General features: G+C 44.5%; 1 protein-coding gene across 1 annotated transcript in view; it reads left to right on the forward strand.

Annotated features, from left to right (window-relative positions):
- Positions 1 to 3,401: 3,401 nt before the first annotated feature.
- Positions 3,402 to 25,350, forward strand: part of LOC145412830 (uncharacterized) — a 30,096-nt gene continuing 8,147 nt past the window's right edge. The window contains exon 1 of the mRNA XM_080282620.1: positions 3,402 to 4,789. Within this exon, the coding sequence (XP_080138746.1) occupies positions 3,524 to 4,789 (1,266 nt within the window). The 5' untranslated portion in view covers positions 3,402 to 3,523. The remainder of the gene's footprint in view (positions 4,790 to 25,350) is intronic.

The following is a 25,350-nucleotide window of genomic DNA, read 5'->3' on the forward strand; positions in this document are numbered from 1 at the left end:
TTTTTGTACACCCTTCACTAGTCCCTTCAATTTAAGTAGCCTTTCCTAAATAATAATAATAATAATAATCCTCTGTAGGTGGCAGGAACAGTGACCTCAGTATAGTAAAGAGGTCAGCCTAAGGAAAGCCTAAGGCTTGTTGTATTTTGCCATAACGTCCATTATCTACAACAAATTTGATACGAAATGCGGCGGCCTGTGTCGATTATCATAAAGTCAATGTCGCGCACTTGCTTTGTGCGTATGATTAGTGAAGATTCTCTCTCTCTCTCTCTCTCTCTCTCTCACACACACACATACACACACACACACACACACACACACACACACACACACAGCGACGATAAAGCAGATTATTTCTGGATCATAGTTTATTTTTGTACCTCTTGTACACTTGTTGGCGCCTTCCTCCTTGTCCTCTTTTTCCGCATTCTTTACTGCACCTCTTCTTCCTCCTCCTTCTTTTCCTCCTCCTCTCTCTCTTCCTGTTTTTTTCACCTCTTTCCTCTTCCTCCTCTCATATCTCCCACCCCGCCCCACATATCTCCCACGCAACTCTCTCTCCCTTGGCACAGCGCACACCCCTCCCTCTCTGCCTCCCCACTCTGTCACCCTCTGTACCCTCTCATATCTCCGTTTTTCCCCCCTACTTACCTCTTTTCCTCCTGTCTTCCTCCCTACTTCCATATTTTCATCCTTTTCCCCTCTATTTCAGTATTTTCCTTTTTGTTTCGTACCTAGTTTCGTGTCATCTTCCTCCTTGCTTCACCCTCCCCTCTTCATCTTCACCATTTCGCTGTTTTCCTTCATTCATCCCCAACTCCCTGTTTTTCTGGTCATTTCCTCCCTGATTCCCTATTTCCCTAGCCGTTTTCACAGTAACGCCCTCTTCCCCCCCCCCCCACCTCTGTTTTCCTCTCTTCTTCCCATGACCCTGTTCTCCGCCTCTTGCTGTCTCTCCCCGTTTTCCTCCGTCTTCCTCTCTACCTCCCTACTTTCCTCCCTCTTCCTTTCTGCCTCCCTGTTTTCCATCCCTCTTCCTCCCATCTTCCCTGTTTTCCTACCCACTTCCTACTTCCCTATTTTCGTCCCCTCTCCCTACATCCTTATTTTTCTCCTCTCTTTCTCCTTCTCTCCCTGTTTTCCATCTTTCCATCTTCTTACCTCACCTTTTTCCTCCTCTTTTCCTCAGTGTGTGTCCTGTCTTCTAATTTATTCATTCATACCTCCCCATATTTCCTACTTTCACTTTTCTCCTGCCCTACATTCTTATTTTTCCACCATTCCCGTTCTCTGTTTATCCTTCCTCTCCGTCCTTTCCCCCCACATTTGTTTTTTCCTCTTAATCCAAGTGTTCAGGTCTTTTCTACGGTCTCCCCTTTTTTCTAACTACCTCACTATTTTATTGTTTCTTATTCTTCTTCCCCTCTCGTATCTTTCCTTCCCTATCCCTCCTCCTCATTTCTTTTTTCTTTCCCTTTCCCTTCTGCTTTCCCACCTACCTAGTTTTCCCTTTCGTCTTCCTTCTTCCTCCTTACTACCCTGTTTTTCCTCGCCTCCCCCTCCTTCCTCATTCCTTACCCATCTTTCTTCTTCGCTAACTTCTTCCTCCTACCTACGTACTTCTTCGCTCCTCTTTTCTCTTCTTCCTATCTCTCTATTTTTTTTCGTCTCTCTCCTTCTTTATTGCTTTTCTTTTTTCATCTCACTCATCCTCTTTGATAAGTCTACTTTCTCTCCTTTACCTTTCCGCTGTCTTCTTATGTATTTTCTCCCTCTTTCCCTTTCATAGTTTGCTCCCTCTCCCCTATCATCGACCATCTTTGCACGTTTCGTCCTTTTCCCATCCTATCCTCTCGCTTTCCCTCTCCATCTTCATGCTTTCTCGTCTGCCTCCTTCCATCATGCATTATTTCCCTACCCCCAATCAATCCCACTCTCTTCCTCTTTCCTCCACTTTCCCATCTCTCTTTCTCTCTCTCTCTCTTCTCTCTTTCTTCTCTCTTTACTTCCCTGTCTATCTTCCCTGCACCATCCTTCCTTCTTGAAATCACTGTCATATTTTTACCTTAACTTTTTCTTTGAGTTCCCTTCTACTCCTTCCCCTTCCATCTTTATTTTTTTAATTTTCGTCCCTACCTTAATCACTTTTAGCCCCTCCTCTGTCCATCATCTCTCCCCAGCCCCACTTTGCCATCGCTTCCCTTTTTTTTTCTCCTTCCTCATCGGCATTTCTCCTTTTATACAGTAATGTCCTTTTTGACCCTGCTTCTACTCCTCTCCTATCTCTTCCCTCCTCCTTTTCCACCTTCCAATATTCTCTTCCCGACTCTCCCCTCTCTTCTCGTCCTCTTCTCACTGTCACCTCCCTTCTACCCAGTTTACTTTTTCTTCCTCTAAATTTTCTTCTTAACTTATATTTCCTCTTCTACTTTTACCGTGCCTCTTAAACTTCTGCCTCTTACTTTCATACTTCTCATCCTCACCATCCTCATCCTTTCTTACCTTCCTCACCCCTCCTCCTTCTCATCCTCTTTTGAGATCGCAGTCATTCGCCTTTCGTTTGTGTCTTATCATCCTTGCCCTCATTTATCATCCCACATTCTTCTTTCAGGCATTCACCCATCCTCTACCACCTCTTATGTTTTCTTCTTTCTTCCCCTCCTTCTTTTCTCCTCCTCCTCCTCCTCTTCCTCCTCCTGTCTTCCCCTCTCTCTTCCCCCTCCTCCCCCCTCCTCTGGCCACATCCAACAGGCCACGTTATATTTACCCTGCTATAGTCGCTGAGAAGCCAGGCTGGTGCGAACGGTGCTCTCTGGGTGTGTGTGCTGCTTCTTCGTCTCTGTCTCCCTATCACACACACACACACACACACACACACACACACACACACACACACACACACACACTTCTGCCTAACACATACGCACATACCTGCTGCTTCCTTTCCCTTTTCCTTCCCCCACACACCTGTTACCGACTGCTCTGTCTCTCTCTCTCTCTCTCTCTCTCAAACTCACACACACACACACACACACACATACACACACACACACACACACACACACATCAATCATTATCTGCATCGCATATACAGCTGCCAATAGTCCAGTCTCACACCAACCTTACTAACGCAGTCTTACTTCAGAGATATATTTACAGTTGCTTGCACCCTCTCCACTCAGTGTATTATGTTGCTAAATTTATTCCTCCCTTCAGAGTTGACAGTGACTAGGTGGGCCCTTGCAGACTATGAAGCACAAGACCGTACCACTGGGGCCCAGCGCATGAGGAAGTGAGAAAACTGGGTGAGGTGCTCCCGGTGTACAGCTGTTGTGACAGTACTGTAATCAGCGTAGCTTCAGCTTCCTGTTCGTGGGATTGTGTGTAAGCCATCCAGATCGACATAGTGTGGGACAGTGTACTGGCTTGTGTACTGATGTTTGCTGACTTGTGTTAGTGAAAAATTAGGGTAGTGGTAGTCACGTTCATGTGTGTACCTGAAGGTGGTGAGTGATAAACAATGGCTCTGATGAACATGCGGCTGCCGCGTATCCCAATGGCCCTGGCCAGGCACCAGGAGTCACTTCCTCTGGCACCGTATCGTGCAGCTCCGCCTCCCACGGTGTCCACATTGGTGATATCACTGAAGGAGATGTGCAGCAAGTTCTGGCTGGAGCGTGTGCAGTTTGTTCTGCGGAAAGATATACCCAAGAAGCAGGTATTCGAGGTGCAACGATACTTGGAGCAGCTGCCACGTGACCTCCGGGCTATGATGGTGCACAATGCCCTGAAGGCTGGTGGGCTGCACCTGCGGCACGGCAGCAGGGAACTGGCTGCTGTCAACCGCGCCCTAGTGATGCTGACGCCTGAGATACCGGTGCTGGAGCCTGTGTACGTGACGCTGCCCCGCCCTGGCCCGGACCCCACTGATTGGCCCCTAGACATTGAGCTGATCCTGCATAACGGCGACGGCCTGCGTCATCTGGTGCTGACCATGCCGCCTCTTATGAAGGAGGCTGTCAAGCGCGTCTTCACTGATCTCTGTCGCACCTGCAAGCAGCTGCGAGTTGTCAGGCTGGTCAACGCCTCTGACGACGCCGTGACGCTGCTGACGCGTTACTGCAGACTGATGACCCACCTAGATGTATCAGGGTCAGCCGGGGTGACAGACGAGGGCGTTAGCCGCATGATTGTGAACCTGAGGTGGGGTGGTGGGGAGGATGCAGAGGTGCGACTGCGACATTTGGATGTTGGAGGCACAAGCGTTACACAGGAGGGAGTGGCAGCACTACTTAGCCGTGTGCCAGAGCTAACTAGCCTGGGCTCAACGGACGCCATCGAGGCCCTTAAGATAATTGACGAGCTGGGCGAGGGCGGGGCCAGAACAGCCTTGCAGGAGGTCAACGTCCGCTGCATCACCGTCAATACACTGCAGCTGCTGCGCCGAGCCTGCCCTACCCTCAACTCCATCACCGCCGTCATCAACTCCGTGGGTGTGACTATCAATGAAATGCGGCTGCTGACGGGGCTGCAGCATCTGCGGTTGTCAGTGCGGGAGCCCTACCTGCTGGCCCCGGCCGCACTGTACGAGTACGCATGGTCAGTGGGTGGGCAATTGGTGACGCTGCGGCTGGAGGGAGACGTGTACTGGGAGGCAGACCTGGGTCTTCTGGCAGGACAGTGTCCACATCTAGAAGAGCTGGCACTGCCCGCTGTGACAGTACCCGCGCGGGACTCGCTGGCAGCACTCACCAACCCCGACAGCATTGCCCTTGCCCGCCTACAGGTCAGTCAGCTCCTGTGGTGTCACACTCGAGTAGCACACACACACACACACACACACACACACACACACACACACCATAACTTAAATGCCGATGATCTCCACAGGTCCTTAACAGTGCGTTAGGTAGTAGACCACAAAACACGTAAAACACGAATATTAGAAAAGAAATGCCGTAATTTCATTTAGTCATAGCCTATGTACTCGTATACGCCAAAATAACAAGGAATTTTTGACAGAAACTGATAAGTAAGTACTTTAAACATTAACCCGTCCAGTCTGATGACATATTTTTATTGCTTTGTTGTCATAGACGATTTTGTAAATTTTTCCGGAGACATTTTCACCAGTTGACGTTAAACATAACCATCATTAATCCTTTCTTGTATGAAGAAAATCGTCTAAAGATTTAAAAAATATATTAATAGGATACGTCATCGTAAAGAATAGGTTGAATGTTACTCGAATATAATGCATTTTACAGACACTTCTTGTGATATAGCCAGTACCTCAGATGCATTTACTTGGACGAAAATTAGATGCTGTCCATTTATGCAATAATCGGCAAACACCCCTTTCATTACCTGGCGGAGTTGCGATCATGTTCTTTACGTTTAGCCTCTTGCTAGGACAGGAACTAGCAACTCTCCTCATTTCTTCCTCCATTTCTCCTCCTCCTCCTCCTCCTCCTCCTTCATTCTTTTTCCTTTACCTCCACTGCTAGTTTTTTCCATCTTCTTTCTCCTCCACTCATACTCTTCCTCTGCTTTTGTTGTTCTTCCATCTTCTTTCTCCTCCTCCAGTCTTTCTCTTCTTCCGTCTCCCTCATCCTCTTCCACTTCTTTTGTTTTTTCCCATCAATTTTATGTTCCACCACATCTGTTCCTCCTCTACTTCTTTCAGTTCCTCTTCATTCTCTTCCCTGAGTTCCTCTTCATTTTAATGTTTCTCGCACTCGTCGTTCAGCATATTTCCACAGCAAGAGGACTGACGAGATAGTACTGTAAGTCTAAACTAATTTTGCCTGGTGTTCAGTGTTCGGTGATGATGATTTGTTTTAACCTTGGTTATTTTCTTTTCTTTTCTTTTCTTTTTGTCATTTAGCGGCATGTTATTTTATCTGGAGTGCTTTGGTGCATTTCATTGAAATCTGACCTCCATTTCGTCATGAAAATTTGGGATTTTTGAGGAACTGATATTTTGACATTTTCCTAATAGCTAGTTTTACCGAAAAATGTCATTCCTAGAACGAGTCCCTCGACCTTAACCTTAGCATTCTTTACACCTTAGCATCCTCTAGACCTAACCATAGTAGTCTTGAGATCTAACCCTGGCGTCTTTTCGCACTTAGCTTGGGCTTCTGTCGGACCTGATATGGACATCCTTCTAAAGGGAAACTCCACTCCATCTTTTTTCCTCCATTATACCTGACTTCTCCTTCCCTCCGCACCTCTTCCTTTTCGTGTTCCTTCTCCTCTCTCTCTCTCTCTCTCTCTCTCTCTCTCTCTCTCTCTCTCTCTCTCTCTCTCTCTCTCTCTCTATATATATATATATATATATATATATATATATATATATATATATGCAAGGCTTGGAGGATGAGCTTGGGAGTGTGTGTAAGAAGCGGAATCTAAAGGTAAATGTAGGGAAGAGTAAAGTTATGGCCTTCGAGAGAAGTGAAGTCAGTGAATGTACAGTGAGGTTGGATGAGGAGGAAATGGAAAATGTGAGTGCGTTTAAGTACTTGGTAGTGTGATGAGTAAGGATGGAAGTTTGAAGGGTGAAGTGCTTGAAAGAGTACAACAAGGAAGAAAGGTTGCTGGTTCCTTGAAAGCAGTGATAAGAAACAAGGCAGTGAGCGTGGAAGTGAAAAAGTTACTACATGACAGTATTGTGATACCAACTCTAACGTATGGAAGTGAAGCTTGGATCTTGTTGGAGGGACACACGACAAGAGTGAGAGCAGTGGAAATGAGTTATTTGAGAGGAGCATGTGGAGTCACGTGGAAAGACAGATTGACAAATGAGGAAGTGAATGATCGTTGTGGTGTGGATGTGGATGTGATAGGATGCATTAGGAGAAAGACATTTAGGTGGTTTGGCCATGTGGAGAGGATGGAGAGTGAGAGACTGACGAGGAGAGTGTAGGTGAGTAAGGTGGAGAGGGGGAGAGGGAGGGGGAGGTCGAGGATGAGATGGAGGGATGGAGTGGAGATGTATATGAAAGAGGAGGGTGTGAGCTGGGAGCAGGGCAGTGAAATGGCAGGGGACAGGGCGACATGCAGGCGATTTGTTTGTGGCCATCCCTTATGGGATTAAGGCGTCTGGCAGTAGATACATAGACAGATCCCCATTTTCTTCTTCCTCGTTATTATCTTTCTTCCTTGTATCTCATTCTTCTCCGTCCTTCTCTCCGTCTTTCTTTCCCTTTCTTTCCCTCATTCCCCTCCTCTTCTTTCCCTCCTTCCATCTTCCCTCCCTACCTCCCTCCCGCACTCCACCCTTTCATCCCTCGCTCTCGCTTTTATTATTTTCCTTCCATCGCTCTTCCCTTTTACTTCCTTCTGTTCTTCATTTCCCTTACTTTTTCCTGTTACTCATTCTCTCCTTCCAACTTTCCTTCAGTAATATTCCCTCTACCTACTCTTCCTCCTTCCCCTTTCTCTTTCTCTCTACCTCCTTCCCTTTCTCTTTCTCCCTCCTCTTCTCTTCTTTCCTTTTTCCTCCTTCTCTTCCCTCTTTCCCATTGCTCATCCCTCACCCTTAGTCCATCCCATCATTCCTATGACCTTCCTCCTTCCATTCTTCCTTCCTTCTTTTCTCGCTTCTTTTCCCCTATTTTTCCACCTTTTTGTTTCTTCTCTCATGCTCTTCTGTCTTCCTCTTCCCCCATCTCATCCTTTCTTCCTCCTTATCTCACTTTCTCCACCATGATCCCTCCTTTCTTCCCTTTCCCTCTTCATATTTCCTCTCTCCTTTTCTCCTTCCTTAATCCTTCCTTCATCTTTCTCCCACTTCCTCCACCATCCTTCCTTCTTCTTCCATTTCCCTCTTCATACTCCCTCCATCCCTGATGCCCTCCTCATTCCCATTTCCTCTTTCCTTCTTCCTTCTTCCTTCATCCTTCTCCTTTCCCCTCTCCCCTCCTTTCCACCTACGCTACCCAGCTGACCCCGTGTAATTTCACTGCTCTTTGCGTGTCTGGTGCAAAGTCCAAAGAGGAAAGGGAGATGGAGGAGGGTGGTAGAAGGAAGGGAAAAAGATGAGGAAGGTTAATGGAAGGGAGAAGGAGGGAAGCAGAGGGAACCGAGAGGGAGAGGAGAGAGAGAGAGAGAGAGAGAGAGAGAGAGAGAATGGGGAAGGAGGGAGGAGGTAGAGGGAAAGGAGAGAGAAGGAGGCAGAGGGAACCGAGAAGGAGGAAGGAGGAGGGAGGCAGAGAAAAGAAGGAAGGAGGAAAGTAGAGGGAACGGAGAGGAAGGAGCGGGATAGAGGAAAAAGGGGAGGAGAGAATAATAAATAGGAAAGAAGAGGAGCTAACAAACAGACGAAAGGCAAGGGACAGCAATAAAAGAAAAGGATGAAAAAAGGCAGATGCAAGAAGGCAGATGAAAGGGAAAAAAAGCAGCACGAGAGAGAGAAGGGGGAGGTTGAAGCAGTGAACGGGGAGGATGCAGAGCTGTAATTTGTCACTTAATTTGCTAACTCATACTTCTGAGGGGACCTGGTAGCACTACTGCAGCGTTAGTTTTTTTTTTTTTTCTTGAACCAAGCTCAGATTTATCTGGTAATATCACATTACCAAGAATTCAGTACCCAGAGAAAAGGAAAAGAATACCGCTCATGAAATTCCTTCGTGTCGTGAGGGGCAGTTAAACGGGGCAGGAATGCAATGTTCATGTTCTACCTTTCCTGAGACGATCTAGTCGCCCAGATTCTATACTACAAACAGTCTTGTAACTCCTACTACTGAAAGGTAGAACAGGGAAATATTATACTTAGGTTTTCTTTGCTCCCCAGATATGTAACTGTGGAAGTTTCTGAAGCAAAGGTATGGGTATTTTTTCTGTACTAGATAATTTAACTTACAACGACTTGGAAAGATTTCATTACAATAGATCAGAACAATTGAGAGTGGTGTTGGTATCGCATGGTATAGTGAATCTGTGTCATTATGAAAGACAATAACGAAAGAGAATGGCTTCAGTATTATTGGTAATGACGAAAGGAAGTCGTTTCAATATTATTGATGATAGCGTGTGAATGTTCCGTTATTAACCCATTAGTCCCTAGGGTTCCTAACTGAGGGGTTGTGCTGGAAGGGTGCTATAAGCATACTGCCCACCGCCTATCGGCTCATAGTCGCGAAGCTCGTAGATCACTACCCTGGGGTTCCCTCTTCATTAACTTTCGAAAATGCCTAGTTCCGTCCTATACTGAGGACACTGGGCCCAAATGGGTTAGAGTGGGAATAGTGTCAGTATTACCAGTATAATTAGCGGCAGTCGTTGAAGTATAACTGGTGTTAACGTGTGAATGGCTCCATTAATATTGCAATAACGAGTGGGGATGCTTCCAATGTCATGGGGAATAGGAAGTGTGATTGATGGGCAGTATCGTCAGTAATACTGAGTGTGAATGACTGCAGTATCCTCAGACTGACACATCCAGTATGTCACACGGGAATTTTGTTAGTTCGTCTTGACCTCCTGACATCACATTTCCAAGTTTAATACCTGAACCAAATCTAGACTTGGCAGGTTCATGGAAGTTTCTTGGTATACCGGATCATAAATCTCATAATCCCACTTTCATAGTCCGTTCCATCTCACCCCTCCCACTCTCACCATTCACTTAAAAAAAAAAAAAAAAAAAAAAAAAAAACTGTGGCACATGCCAGATCACAAATCGAGTTGATGGTTTGAAATAATTAGCTACAAGTAACTAACCTGTAAAGTTGAGCGGAATTTTTATAAACAAGCATTCTACTGTTATGCATAATAGCAACTGTTAACTTTTCTCGTATTAATTGTCTAAGAAAAAAGCCAAACTGTGAGCTTCAGACAAAGAGGAGAGGCGAACTGATCTTGCAGAGTTAAGCATGTAACTTCTACCGAGTTTAAAATAGAATCAGACTTTTCTACTGTTTGTGGTGTTTAATCTCTTCAGTCTGAAGGGTCTCTCCTGTGCTGAATACACTCGTCTGGTGGCAGTCACAGTAAATATACAACAAGTCATCGTACTGACTGGATAATACACGACAAGCTACTCTGCAGAAACAGCTGTGTGCAGGGAATGCCGGTGCTAGAGGGTAACACTGTAATCAGGTCAAGTGCAGCCCCGCCATTTACTGTACATTGTCCGTCTGTAAGTGACAAATGTTGATGTATTTTTAGCCTCGTGGCCCAGTGACGGCAGCATTACGCCACTACACCTCAAGACCTAACCCCATCCCACCTGGACCCCCGCCAAACGCTATATGGCGCACCTATTTGTCAGTCAACCAGAACTAGGTTAGTTTATTCTACATGTTGTTTACCCTTGCATTGCTCTGCACCACCTGTATATTAATTTGGTTATGTCAAATGATTTTATCTAACTGAGGGAAACCCCAGTTTTCAAAGGAGTAGGACACCGGAAAAGGTAGAAGTATTAATACCATACAATGCCTGACGATACAAATATAGCATCCACAATCATTACATTTGTGGCCGGAGACGTCCCCCCACTCCGATTACGTGTTTTTAGACGCGACAAACATCTCAACATTTCATTGTGTCACTATTTAAGTAACCAAGCTATACGTAAGGGACCGAATTATAATGTACTAGTTTTTTCATCAAGATTTGGTCCGATTTTAACCAAACTTGGTGAAAAAGTTGAGGGTCAGGCAAAGGGTTAACTTATTGTTATTTAGAACAAAAGTCCAGGTCATAAGGTAAAGAAGTCTTATTATTTAGAACAAAGGTCCAGGTCATAAGGTAAAGTAAACCTATTATTTAGAACAAAGGTCCAGGTCATAAAATAAAGTAAACTTATTATTTAGAACAAAGGTCCAAGTCATAAGGTAAAGAAAACTTAATAATATTGGTCCGACTTAGATCAAATTTGGCGGAAGGGTTCAGAGTCGGGCAAGAACGATGGAGTCAGTTTTGAGAATAATAATCATTCAGAAGTCAAGGTCACAGGGCAGAAGATGAGAGTTGGACCTGTGTGTGTCTGTGTGAACAAAATAACTAGAACAGATTTGATCTGATTCGGACCAAACGTGGTGGAAGTGTTAAGATCAGCCAAGGATGTAACATGTCTATGAAAACGATAGGTCAAAGGTCAAGGTCATATGGCAAGGTCAACTAAAAAGTTTTTGTACAATATAGACCAAAATTTCGAGGCAGGTGGAGAATGCCCATTATCCACTAGCTCAGCGTAGATTCTCTCTCTCTCTCTCTCTCTCTCTCTCTCTCTCTCTCTCTCTCTCTCTCTCTCTCTCTCTCTCTCTCTCTCTTCAGGAGACAGCATTAAGTGTCATGCTAAATGGTTTCATGTATCCTAAGCCATTTACTAAGCTGTGTGTTAACCATATAACCAGATGATGCCTAATGGTAAGTGAGTTAAGGTGGTCCAACCAGATGGAGCCTGTATGGGTTCCATCTGAGGAGTATCGGGGTTTACTGCTCGCATAAAGCCACTCAAGGGAAAGTGAGGTTTTTCTCCGTTGCCTTAAATATTGGAACTGAATAGTCTTGCCCCGGGCCTCTACTCTCTTGTTTATATGGGGCAAAATGGGATTGATGATGATGAACAGACCAAACTTGGTGAAATGGTTCAAGGTGAGCCAAGGATGAACAAATTTTATTGTTGTGAACAACCAGTGAAAAGCCAGTTAACAGAACAAGGTCGAAATTCGCCCCGTGTGTGTTGTAGTGCACCTGTACATGGTGTTTGTCAACATCTGTCGCGCTTTCCTGAATTAGTTTAATTATATTCGTGCTGTTTAAGAATTGTTTTTATTCAGAGTAGAAGAGATTTTTCGAGTTGGAGGAGTTCAGTACAGCCTTCAGTACAGTCTTCCTAAGTTGAAGAAAATCGTCTGGTGGTAGCTTGATTATAATGAAGAAATACGTCCTTGGACTATATGGGTAAGAAGTGCCTGGTGAGGGCGTGGACGACATGAGTATGAGTGGTTATTGTGGCGGTGCTTATTATGCTTTGTGACGCTTGGTTCTCAGGCTCTAGCTTGTTGGCGCTTACGGACACAGGACGGGGAAGGGGATGGAGGGGCAGTGAGAGGGGAAGGAAAGTTAGGGGGTGAAACAATGGTCGCGAGGGAAGTGACTGAAAGGGGAGGAGGAAATCAGTGGACGGGGAAGAGTGGGAGGAGAAGAAAGAGTTCGTAGATGAAGCAGTACCGGGAAGTGGAGGAAGGGAGAGTGAAGGCATGAGGAAAGAAGGGGAGGGGAGTTAGTAGATGAAGTGGTAGTTAGGGCGGAGGCGAGAAGGCGAGGGGGAGAAGGGAAAGAGTGTTAGTGAGTGGAGCTATGGTGGTGAGGGAGGAGTGGACAGGGGAGGTAGGGGAACTGGAGTTAGTAGGTGAAGTCGTGGAAGGGGAAGGAGAGAGGGAGAGAATAAGTAGAGCTGCAGTGGTAATGGGGAGCAGGTGAGTGTGGGAGGGTACAGGGGGATAGGGGTTACGGGTGATAGGTGAGTGAGGGACAGGTGAGCACGGCACCCCGCCAATCACAGACCCTCTCTCAGTGGGTGGGAAAGCCCGTCCATTTTAATCACGACGGGTGAATGAAACATCGGAAATTTGGCGCTTGCATTTTTGATTTCGCCTCACTATCTGCCAATCTATCGATCCATCTATCTGTCTATTGCCAGATGCCTTAGTCCCGTAAGGGGTGGCCACAAACAAATCGCCTTCATGTCGCCTTGTCCCCCCGCCATTTCACCGCCCTGCTCCCAGCTCTCACCCCCCTCTCTCATATACTTCTCCACTCCATCCCTCCATCTCATCCTTGGCCTCCCCCTCCCTCTCCCCCTCTCCACCTCACTCATACACTCTCCTCGTTAGTCTCGCACTCTCCATCCTATCCACATGGCCAAACCACATCTGTGTGTTTCTCCTAATGCTTCTTATCACATCCATATCCACACCACAACGATCCTTCTCTTCCTCATTTGTCAATCTGTCTCTCCATGTGACCTTACATGCTCCTTTCAAATAACTCATTTCCACGGCTCTCACTCTTGATTTCTCTCCATCCAACAAGGTCCAAGCTTCACTTCCATGCATTAGAGTTGGCATCACAATACTATCATGTAGTAACTTTTTCACTTCTCACGCTCACTTCCTTGTTTATTATCACTACTTTCAAGGAACCACCAACCTTTCTTCCTTGTTGTACCCTTTCAAGCACTTCACCCTCCAAACTTCCATCCTTACTCATCACACTACCCAAGTACTTAAACGCACTCACATTTTCCATTTCCTCCTCATCCAACCTCACTGTACATTCACTGACTTCACCTCTCTCGAAGACCATAACTTTACTCTTCCTTACATTCACCTTTAGATTCCGTTTCTTACATACTGTACTCTCCGAGACTCATCCACCAAGCCTTGCAGCTCCCCTTCATCTTCACTTAACAACACAGTATCATCTGCAAACAACAGTACTGGGAGTTTCCAAACACTGCCCTCTCTCATTAGTGCCGCTCCAACATCCACTTGCCTACCTTGTATCTCTTTTATAACCTCATCCATATACAGATTGAACAACCATGGAGACATGACACATCCCTGTTTCAATCCAACCTTCAAATAGAAAAATTCACTCATTTCACAGTCCACATGCACTGCAGCCTTAGCACCCGCGTACATGCTTTTCACGGCATTGAATAACTTCCCATATACTCCATATATTCTCAATACAGTATTTTCCACACTCCTTGTCTATCCACCCTGTCATATGCTTTCTCCAAATCCATGAAGGCCGCATACAACTTCTTTCCCTTCTCTAGAAACTTTTCCACTAAAGATCTAAGAATGAATATCTGATCTACACAACCTCTTCCCTTCCTAAAACCTCCCTGTTCTTCTCCAACTTCCTCTGTTATTTCCCTAACTTTGTCAATAAGTATCCAACCATATACTTTTCCTATTACACTAAGAAGACAAATGCCCTTATGATTACCACATACTTGTTTTTCCACTTTTCCTTTGTACAGGGGGATAATTATACCTGACTTCCAATCATCCGGGACTCTACCTTCCTCCCAGGCCAATCTGCACATCTTCCACATCCATTCTACTACTATCTCTCCCCCATGCTTCAGCATTTCACCACACACTCCATCAATTCCTGGGGCTTTCCCCATTTTAACTTTCTTCATCGCTTCCATAACTTCCATCCTACTGATTTCTTCCTCTCTTCTCACATCCCTCCGTTTCTCAGCCATTCCCCAGCCACTTATGCTCGCATTACTTACATTCTCTGTGTTCAGCAAGTCATCAAAGTGTTCTCTTCATCTGCTCACTTTTTCTCCCTTCTCCACTAGTAATCTACCGTTTTTATCTTTCACTCCCCAACAAACTTCTTTGGCACCTCTTTACCTCTTTCGAGAACATTTTCTTACATTCCCTCCACTTTACACTCAGATTCCTTCCAAATTCCTCATGCACTCTCTTACTCTCTCTTAGTAATCTTTTCACCTCTCTCTTCATCTCTACATACAACTCTCTCTTCCGTCTCACTAGTTGCTAAATATTTGTAGACCAAGGCAGTGTTTTGCTTTGATGACCTTGATAGTACTGTACGTGATTTTTTTTTTTTTTTTTTTTTCATAAATAAACTGTTCTTACGTTAAATGCACTCGGAGCTTCACTTTTAAAGAAATTAATTATTTGCCTACAAATAAGTCATCGGCCATTTAATGTGAATGTCATATATCCGAGAAGAAATACACATGGATGCGTAGTGTTACTAAATATTGCTATATATTTACTGTATGTTGTAGTGATGCAGACCACGATACTCTGCGCCCCCAGACTTTATACTCTTCGGCAAATTCTTGTTATATGTCGTCTTTTTATTATCAGATTTGCTATTAACTTCCGAAAAAATTACAGATTTATTGCCACTTAAAGTGATACTTCTAAAGCAAATTTGCTAGCGCCTCCAGTTTTCAGCATAAAATGTATGTGAAAAGCTGTGCTGTATTGGAATACATCCCTGACATAATCGAGTATCAGCTATAGAACCCTTTCAGAATATGAGAAATTATCATAATTTTATTCGTAGCTAAAAAAGCTTTTCAGGTAGCATGAGAAGTCTTAATGTTATTCTACTGGCTATCAGATAGTATTAATCAGCCTAGAAGTAATTTTTCGCGTGTAAGTCTGTATGAGTTGCTAGTAACTCTTCTAGATTATAAGATCCTTCATTCAATTTCATGACCACTAACGGGGGTACATGGTGGCGACCATCATCCACTCACTTGATACAGTGCTGTCTACTTCTTCCTTCGCCTTTATCATTCTTTTTCTGTGTCTGCTCACCTCTTCCTATTTCTCCCATCCTTCTTCGCACTTATCATTACTCTTCTTGCTACTTCAGGTGGCACAAGCCTATTGGTTTCCGGTAACCGATGAAATCTCTTACCACGCTGGGTGGTTACCATATTGCCAAATAACGGGGTGACGTTGAGCCTACTATTATGGCCCTGTTGACTGAGTGGAGTCACAAGTGCGACGTCTATCCGGGAACCAAACCTTCACACTCATCCATGCCTTGCTGTGACGAAGCACGGATTACTGCACGGGACGGCCCTACAGGGGCGGTTGCTTGCTTACGGTTGATGGGTATGCCCGGCCAGAGAGACCATAGTTACTTAACAACAATGACTTCTAAGACGGGCATTAAAGTTTCTGTTGCTTGCATCTGGGACAAATCAAGGACAGACCCTAGTTTACATTTGTGTTTCCCCAGTGAAAATTCACATAGTATGAAGCGTTGCTAGTCCTGTGTTAAATAAAATAGCGTAGCTGGTTCGGACCAGTTACGTTATAAACGGGAAAATTAAACAAATACTGGTACGTTACTTGTACAGTTCTCTCTAGAGTATTCCTGTCCCTTGTGTGTGTTGTGGCGTACATATGACAGCATGATAGTGCTAGAATAAGTGCATGTATGAATGAATGCACACTGTGTAGACGAACAAGTGTGTTCATTCATACACTTTCTGTCTAAATTTTTCATTAATTTCACTCTCTCGAACCCTTAATATGCAAATTTTACCCACAGGAGACTCACCTGTGATGTAGTGGCGTAGCGCCTCTGACTGCGTGTCTGACATTTACATGTTGTCCATATATATATATATATATATATATATATATATATATATATATAATATATATATATATATATATATATATATATATATATATATATATATCGCCGATGAGCAGTTAGCTATAATTTATGGGAGTCATGTGCGCTCTCAGCTTGAATATTGCTCACCCTTGTGGAATGGTTGTGGAGAGGTTGCATTAAGACAACTAGACAAAATTCAAAATAAAGCTGTTAGAATCATTAACAACCCTGCCATTACATATAAACTACCTCCCCTGCAAGTAAGAAGGAATGTTGCCTCCCTTGCATTATTTTACAGATATTTTTTTGGCAAATGCTCAGACGAAGTTGCGTCCATGGTGCCACCCCTCCATGCCTTCCCTCGTGCTACACGGGCATCTGGTAGCGCTCATGACTGGAATGTCACTCAACCATATTGCAGAACTTCTGCCTATCAGAATTCTTTCATTCCCCGAACTGCATCTCTCTGGAACTCGCTTCCCCAGAGTTGTTTTCCTCCAAATATCAACCCACAACTGTTCAAGTCTAACTGTTACAGATATTTTATGAACAGAGGACATCAGTAATTTGGTGTACGGATTATTTTTTTTTACCCATTTGTTTTTCCTTCCTCCGTTCTGTTATTTAAAAAAAAAAAAATTATATATATATATATATATATATATATATATACAGTTGCTCCCAAAAGTTTCTTTCATATACCTGCCCCTCAATAACTGAAAACAATATACTGCTTTAGGTAATTAAAAATACCACTTAGTTAATGTGACCTGTCTAACTAACCAAGAAAAGAAGATTATAATGACTACATGAAACTTAACACTTGCTAATTATGAGTTACTGAAGGGCAGAAGAGGTAACGGAACTTTTGGATTCAACTGCACACCCAACAACAAAGTATCGCTTCCCCAGGGTGTAATGGGGCGTATATAAGCCCGCGTTGCTTAGAGGCAAAGCGGGTATCCTTTCTTTGGCGCAGTGGTAACGTGCGTGCTTATGAAGCGTGAGGGCCTGAGATTGAATTTCGATCAGGACAGTGTGATTAATTTGTTAAGTTTCGGTTCGGTTGTTACACTGGTGGCAGCAGTGGGATATGAGGCGAGGCTTAGGGGGCAATGATGTTGTAGACAGCGTCTTAGGCCTTACATCCCGGGGGTGTGCTGTCATGTGTGGTCCACAGCGTCCCCATTGGTGGCCTCCAATGCGCCACGTTACCATGTGTGTTCGAAACTGACCACATTAATCACCAAGGGGAGAAAAGAGTGATGTAATGGGGTGTATATAACCCACGTTGCTTAGAGGCAAAACGGGGATACTCTCTTTAGCTCAGTGGTAGGCTAACATGCGCGCCTATGAAGCGCGATGGCCTGAAATCGAATCTCGATCAGGACAGTGTGATTAATTTGTTAAGTTTCAGTTCGGTTGTTACAAAGGTTTAATGAATATGAATATGAGCAAATTGCTCTGACACCGAAGTATTTGGTGAACTCGTGCCTCTGACAAAAATTCATCCTGCATCATACTGTCTCAGATAATAACGAACAACATGAAATACCAGGGGTAATATTTGAATTTACGTCGCAGAGTGACCCATAATCATAAGGCTTTGTTTATTTATCAGAATATTGTGTAACAAGTAGTGCGTTACTTTTTTGCTGACTGTAGCACGGTAAACAAATATTCTATCTGTCTATTGCCAGACGCCATAATCCCGTAAAAGGTGGCCACTTGACTTTGTAATTTGTTTTACGGGGAGGGGCACTAACCCTCCACCAACCCAGATGTTGACACATAGGGAGCATGTATGGTTTGGTTATATGGTTACCACCCAGCGTTGTAAATGGTTTCTTGGCTTACAGAAAATCATTTGGCTTGTCACTCAATGTAAAGCCACCTGTAAAGAAAAGGAACAAGAAGTGAGAGGAAAGATGGGAGAAATAGGAAGAGAGGAGGGCAGACATAGAAAAAGAATGATAAAGGCTAAGGAAGAAGTGGGCATCACTATAAACAATATACAGTATATATATATATATATATATATATATATATATATATATATATATATATATATATATATATATATATATATATATATATATATATATATATAATCATCAGCCGTTTAAGTGTACACTACAGGACTGGCCTATCCCGACCGAAGTGGGGACGGTACAGCCTGTGTATCTCTACCAAGTGGCTTAGGCTGTCTGGTACAGACTGTATGTAGGGTGAGAAGTGCTTGTAAGTGTGACTGTAGTGTTGGAGTGGCTTTGAATGTGTGTGTAGTCTGTGAACCAAGTGTAATCGGCCTGCGCAAGCCGACTGGGTGCAAGCATACTTTACAGTACGTGACACTGGTTCAACCACAGCACTCCTCTGCCAAGGCAGTATGTGGCCGGAAGAACGTTCCCAAAGTTTATTACCCTGGCAGGGCGCGAACCCTCGTTCTCCCATGTACGAAAACACACTGTACCACTGTACCACAGAGGCTCCTATTATATATATATACTGTATATATATATATATATATATATATATATATATATATATATATATATATATATATATATATATATATATATATATATATATATATATTTATTTATTCCTTATTATTCATTATTCATGTGCCTAATTTTTTCCTTATTTTATTTTCCAGACTTCCATCATTTATCTTCACTTCACTCTTCTCACTCCCAACGCTTAATCCACGAACTCGTCCTCACACGCTTTTGATATCTCATATTCACACCCACTTCCCTCTCAATCTCACATCTCTGTTATTTTACCCATTCCTTCTTCGAAAATATCAATTATTTCATTCTTAAACGATATCCACTTTCACACTTTACCAGTCACGTTTATTCCGTGCCGTGTGCATTCTTAATAATAGTCTATCTATCTATCTATAGCCCGACGCCCTAATCCCGCAAAGGGTGGCCGCAGACAAAACGCCTCCAAGTCACTCTGTCACCCACCATTTGACTCCCCTCCCCCCAACTCACCCCCCCCTCCCTCATATACCTCTCAACTCCATCCCTCCACCTCATCCTCGGTCTACCCCTCCCTCTCCCTCCCTCCACCTCACCTACATACACCCTCTTAGTCAGTCTTTCATTCTCCATTCTCTCCACATGTCCAAACCACCTCAGTGTATTTCTCCTAATCTTTTCAACCACATCCACATCTACCCCACAACGTTCCTTCACTTCTTCATTCGTCAACCTGTCCCTCCACGTCACTCCACATGCTCGTCTCAAGTAACTCATTTCCACTGCTCTCACTCTTGACTTGTTCCCCTCTTGCAAGGTCCACGCCTCGCTTCCATACGTCAGGGTAGGGATCACAATACCATCATGCAGTGCCTTCGTAACTTCCATACTCACCTCCCTATTTCTCATCACTGCTTTCAGTGTACCAACAACCTTTCTTCCCTGCTGTACCCTTTCACGTACTTCATCCCCCAAAGTTCCATCCTTACTCATCACACTACCCAAGTACTTGAATGCACTCACATTCTCCATATCCTCACCATCCAACCTCACTGCACACTCTGTGACTTCATTCCTCTCAAACACCATAACTTTACTTTTGTTTACATTAACTTTCAGCTTCCTCCTCCTACACACTGTCCCAGATTCATTCACCAAACCTTGCAACTCCCATTCATCTTCACTCAACAATACTGTATCATCAGCAAACAGCAACACCAGAAGCTTCCAAATCTCACCCTCATTCATTAGGGCCACCCCCACATCCACTGCCCTACCCTGCACCTCCTTTACAACCCCATCCATATATATATTAAACAGCCATGGAGACATCACACACCCCTGTTTCAGTCCCACATTGAGATCAAAGAACTCACTCAGCTCACCATCCACTCGCACCGTAACCCTAGCTCCCTCGTACATACTCTTCACAGCACTCAACAATTTCCCCTCCACTCCATATATTCTTAATACCTTCCACATACCTTGACTATCTATTCTGTCATAAGCTTTCTCCAAGTCCATGAAGGCAGCATGCACTTTCCTTCCCTTCTCTAGATACTTCTCCACTAAACATCTTAGAACAAATATCTGATCTACACACCCTTTTCCCTTCCTAAATCCCCCTTGTTCTTCTCCAACTAGCTCCTCTGTCATATGCCTAACCCTATCAATGAGTATTCTACCATATATTTTACCAGTCACACTAAGAAGGCAAATACCCTTATGGTTACCACATACTTCTCTCTCCCCTTTTCCTTTGTACAGAGGAACAATTATACCTGATTTCCAGTCCTCTGGAACCCTTCCCTCTTCCCAAGCCAGTCTACACAACTTCCATATCCACTCCACAACAATCTCACCCCCATACCTAAGCATTTCACCACACACTCCATCAATTCCTGGGGCCTTTCCCAGCTTAATCTTCTTCATCGCTTCCACTACTTCCGACCTACTGATCTCTTCCTCCCTCCTCTCATCTCTTCTTCTCCCAGCCATTCCCCAACCACTTATACTCACACTGCCCTCACTCTCTACATTCAACAAATCCTCAAAGTGCTCCTTCCATCTCCTCAATTTCTCTCTCTTCTCCACCAACAATCTATTATTCCTATCTTTCACTCCCCTACTATTTCCCCTTTCACACTGCCTTACTTTCTTTACCTCCTTCCAAAACAATTTCTTACTCTCCCTCCATTTCACACTCAGATTCCTCCCAAACTCTTCATCCACTTTCTTCTTACTCTCCTTCACCAGTCTCTTAACCTCCATTCTCCTGCTCACGTATACCTCTCTCTTCTCTCTCTCATCTTCTCCCCTACCTCTACTCGCCAACCATTCACCATATGCCTTCTTCTTTTGTTCCACAGCTCGTTTCACCTCATCATTCCGCCATGCTGTCCCTTGCACACCCTTGCATCTCCTCCTCACTCCACAAACCGCCTCACACGCTGCGCTTATCTCTTCCATAAATATCTTACATACGTCTTCCACCCCTTCCATCTGCTCTAGCTCATACCTTCCCAATCTTTCTTCGACAATGCTCTTATACTCTGTCCTTTTCTCACTATCTTGCAATTTCTCCACTCTTCTCACAGGAGCTGCTTCCTCCTGTCTTCCCCTTCGTCTCCTCAACCACTTTCTTTGCAGCTCTACCTTGGCCATCACTAAGTGATGGTCCGAGACTCCATTCCCCCACCCTCTCCACACCCTTGCATCCAACGCTTGTCTTCTCATTCGCTCATCCACACACACGTAGTCTATCATTGCCTTTCGTTCAACAAGTTCACCATCCATCCTCCTCATTACTCTCCATGTATACCGGTGGATCATCTTATGACGAAAGTAGGTGTTGGCTATTGCCAACCCCTTACCAGCACAGATGTCCACCAAAGCACTACCATCCCCATCTACTTCAGCTGGCACACCCCACTGACCAACCACTCCATCCACTCGTACATTCCCAACTTTGCCATTCATGTCTCCAATCAACAGCACTCTCTCGCTCCTCTCAAACTTGTCCATACATGCTTCTACTCTCGCCCAAAACTCATCTTTCACTCTTGCCACCCGATCCTCGGTTGGAGCATACACACATACAATCGCCCATGCTTGTATACCTACTTTCATCCTCACCCATACAATCCTTGCACCCACTGTTCCGTACTCTCTTATATTCTCCTTCCACTTCTTGCTTATCATCAGACATACTCCCTCTCTTGCCCTCTCATTCTCACTGACTCCCGCACATATACCTACACCGTATTCCCATTCTCTCATCCTTTCACCTTTTCCATTTAGTTTCAGTCAATCCACATATATACACTTTTGCATCCTCAAGCACCTGGACAATCTCTCTCTCTTTCACTTCATCATTCACTCCTCTCACATTCCACGTTCCTACCCTCAGAATGTCCTTTGTCCGTTCCTTAATCGTCAACGTATGGTCCGTCCGGGTCCGAGGCGCTTTATTTGCTTTTTTAGTTAGTTCTTTTTACGGGGTGGGGCATTAACCCACCACCAACCCTTTTAGTCACCTTGTACGACAAGCAGGGATACTGGGGAAGTGTTCTTGAAACCCCCCTACCCCCAGGGGGTATACATACAGTATCTAGGTTGTGGCTCCTATTCCTTTAATTATATTAAGTCTTGGGAACCAACTGTTTTTTCATATCTTTCTATGAGGCCAGCCACCTCATACGTTTCTGATTCTTCTGCTTCTTTTATTCCATGCTTCAAGTGATCATTCTTTTACTGATTTATTGCCTGGGTTTATTTCAGTGATGAAGTTCTTTCACTGCAAATTTCAGTGCTTTGCTCTGGGATTTATTGTTTTAGTTGTTGGTTACTGCTAATAATTATGTTGTGAGATACGTTGCTAATATAGGACTGGTTATGCTGTTGTTGTTATTTAACCCCTGTCTTTCTGGTCAAGCACACCTGTCGACCACAGATAAACAACTGCTTTTGTGGGGCCGTCCTGCAAGTACAGTGGAGTAGGCTACATGTACCGTGCTGAGACCCATCCCCACCTTGTTGTAGACAGTGCCTCATCACGGTCGGACTATGGTCATTCCCACGGCTATAGTGCAGGAAAAAAATGAGGAAGTCTGGCTCCTGAGTGGACGCCATAGCTGCTACATCCAGGGTGCACAGCGCCATCATGTGTAGGCTTCTCTTCAGTGATTTTTTTAAAAATGCTATTGACAAATCGTGGTAGTGGTTTGATCATACAACGTTTTGATAATGCTTCTCGTACTTTTGTAGTTCTGTTTGTTTCAAGTTGTCCGTCAAGCACTATCGTTTTCGTTTTTAAAAGCTCTAACATGTTTGCATGCGTCGGCCTTTGTCACCCAGTGGCGACTCTCCACGCTGCTCGATCTCTAGCAGACTCCCTATTCAGTCCCTTATCCCTGAGGTTACGCACAAAGACCTCATCCCAGGTCTTTTTCGGTCTACCCTTCGCAGCTCTACTCCTAACGTTAACACTTCTCACTTTCTGCACCCAATCATCATCTCTCATTCTCTCCATATACCCAGACCATCTCAGTCTACCCTTCTTCATTACAACACCAATACATTCCAGTCCCATCTTAGCTCTAAGCTCTTACATTGTAAACCTAGCCCCCCCGGGCCTTGCACTCCAGCACGCACTGCACATCCACCTGCCGGTAATCATTGTCATTCGGTATGTTTAGGCCTGCGAATATCCTCTTCTTTTACTGCCAAGGTCTCACAACCGTACAGCATCACACTCCTAACACTTGCCGCATACAAAGATCCTTTAGGACGGAGGGAGAGCCTTCTCGATGTCAGGAGAGGCAACAGTTCCTTGAACTTTTTCCAACCACTCCTCACTCTAGCCACAGAGATAGCTCCAGCCCCATCTCCAGCACTCATCATGTCTCCCAAATAGTGAAACTCTTCCACACACTCTACAGGCTCAGAGCAAGATCAATTCTTTCACGCCCGATAATCTCCACATGCTCTCCCCCACACACTGCATACATGAAATCAGCATTATCTCGCAGTCTGCTTCTAATACCACCACATCTCTTAAGCACCCACTTAACAAACACTGCACAAGATGGAATTACTTCCCACACCCTTGTGGCAAACCGCACATGGCAACTCTCCCTTTTCTTTGACTGTACTGCCACCAGCCCTAGATACCATCGCCTTTATTTTATCTGCATTTTCTCTCAAGCCTTTGTGTCCCATACCATTTCTTCACTTCCTAAATCTTTCCTCCGCCTCCCTTTCATTCTCTGCAGTCAGCACCAAGTCATCGGCATACAACACCTCCCACGGGAGTTCATCAAGTACCATCATAAACAACAAAGGGCTCAAGACTGACCCCGTGATGCACACTAACATTCACAGAAAACTCCTTACTCAAATCTCCATTCACTACTTCCTGGGTGCGAGCACCCACGTACATAGCCATAACCACCCTAACCAGCCACTCCTCGATCCCACGCTTTCTCATTGTCCACTTCACTACCTCCCTAGGGACTCTGTCAGAGGCCTTCTCCTTTTCAACAAAAACAAAGTGCAGACCCCGTTTCTTTCCTATGTATTTTTCCTGAAGCTATCGAACAATGAATATGGCATCAGTGGTACTTTAGCCTGATATAAACCAAACTGCATCTCATCAATGATCACTCATTCTCTGCACATACCTTCTAGGACTCTCTCCATTACCTTCATTATCTGGTCCGAAGGCATATATATATATATATATATATATATATATATATATATATATATATATATATATATATATATATAGATTGCCAGACGCCTCAATCCCGTTTGGGGTGGCCACAAACAAATCGCCTCCAAGTCGCCCTGTCCCCCGCCATTTCACTCCTCTGCTCCCAACTCACACACCCCTCTCTCATATACCTCTCCACCCCATCCCTCCATCTCATCCTCGGCCTCCCCCTCCCTCTTTCCCCCTCCACCTCACTCATATACACTCTCTTCGTCAGTCTTTCACCCTCCATCCTCTCCACATGGCCAAACCACCTCAGTGTATTCCTCATAACGCTTCCTATCACATCCACATCCACACCACAACGTTCCTTTATATCCTCATTCGTCAGCCTGTCTCTCCACGTGACTCCACAGGCTCCTCTTAAATAACTCATTTCCACTGCTCTCACTCTTGACTTGTGTCCTTCCAACAATGTCCAAGCTTCACTTCCGTACGTTAGAGTTGGTATCACAATACTGTCATGTAGTAACTTTTTCACTTCCACGCTCACTTCCCTGTTTCTTATCACTGCTTTCAAGGAACCAGCAACCTTTCTTCCCTGCTGTACCCTTTCAAGCACTTCACCCTCCAAACCTCCATCCTTACTCATCACACTACCCAAATACTTAAACGTGCTCACATTTTCCAATTCCTCACCATCCAGCCTCGCTGTACATTCACTAACTTCACCTCTCTCAAAGACCATCACTTTTCTCTTCCCTACATTCACCTTTAGGTTCCGTTTCTTACACACTCTCTCAAACTCATCCACCAAGCCTTGCAGCTCCCCTTCGTCTTCACTCAACAACACAGTATCATCTGCAAACAACAGTACAGGGAGTTTCCAAACACTATCCTCTCTCACCAGGGCCACTCCAACATCCACTACCCTACCTTGTACCTCTTTTATTACCCCATCCATGTACAGATTGAACAACC

The sequence above is a fragment of the Coenobita brevimanus genome, chromosome 94 (genome assembly GCF_032717465.1).
Source record: "Coenobita brevimanus isolate Jiangsu-jjx chromosome 94, ASM3271746v2, whole genome shotgun sequence".
NCBI lineage: Eukaryota > Metazoa > Arthropoda > Malacostraca > Decapoda > Coenobitidae > Coenobita > Coenobita brevimanus.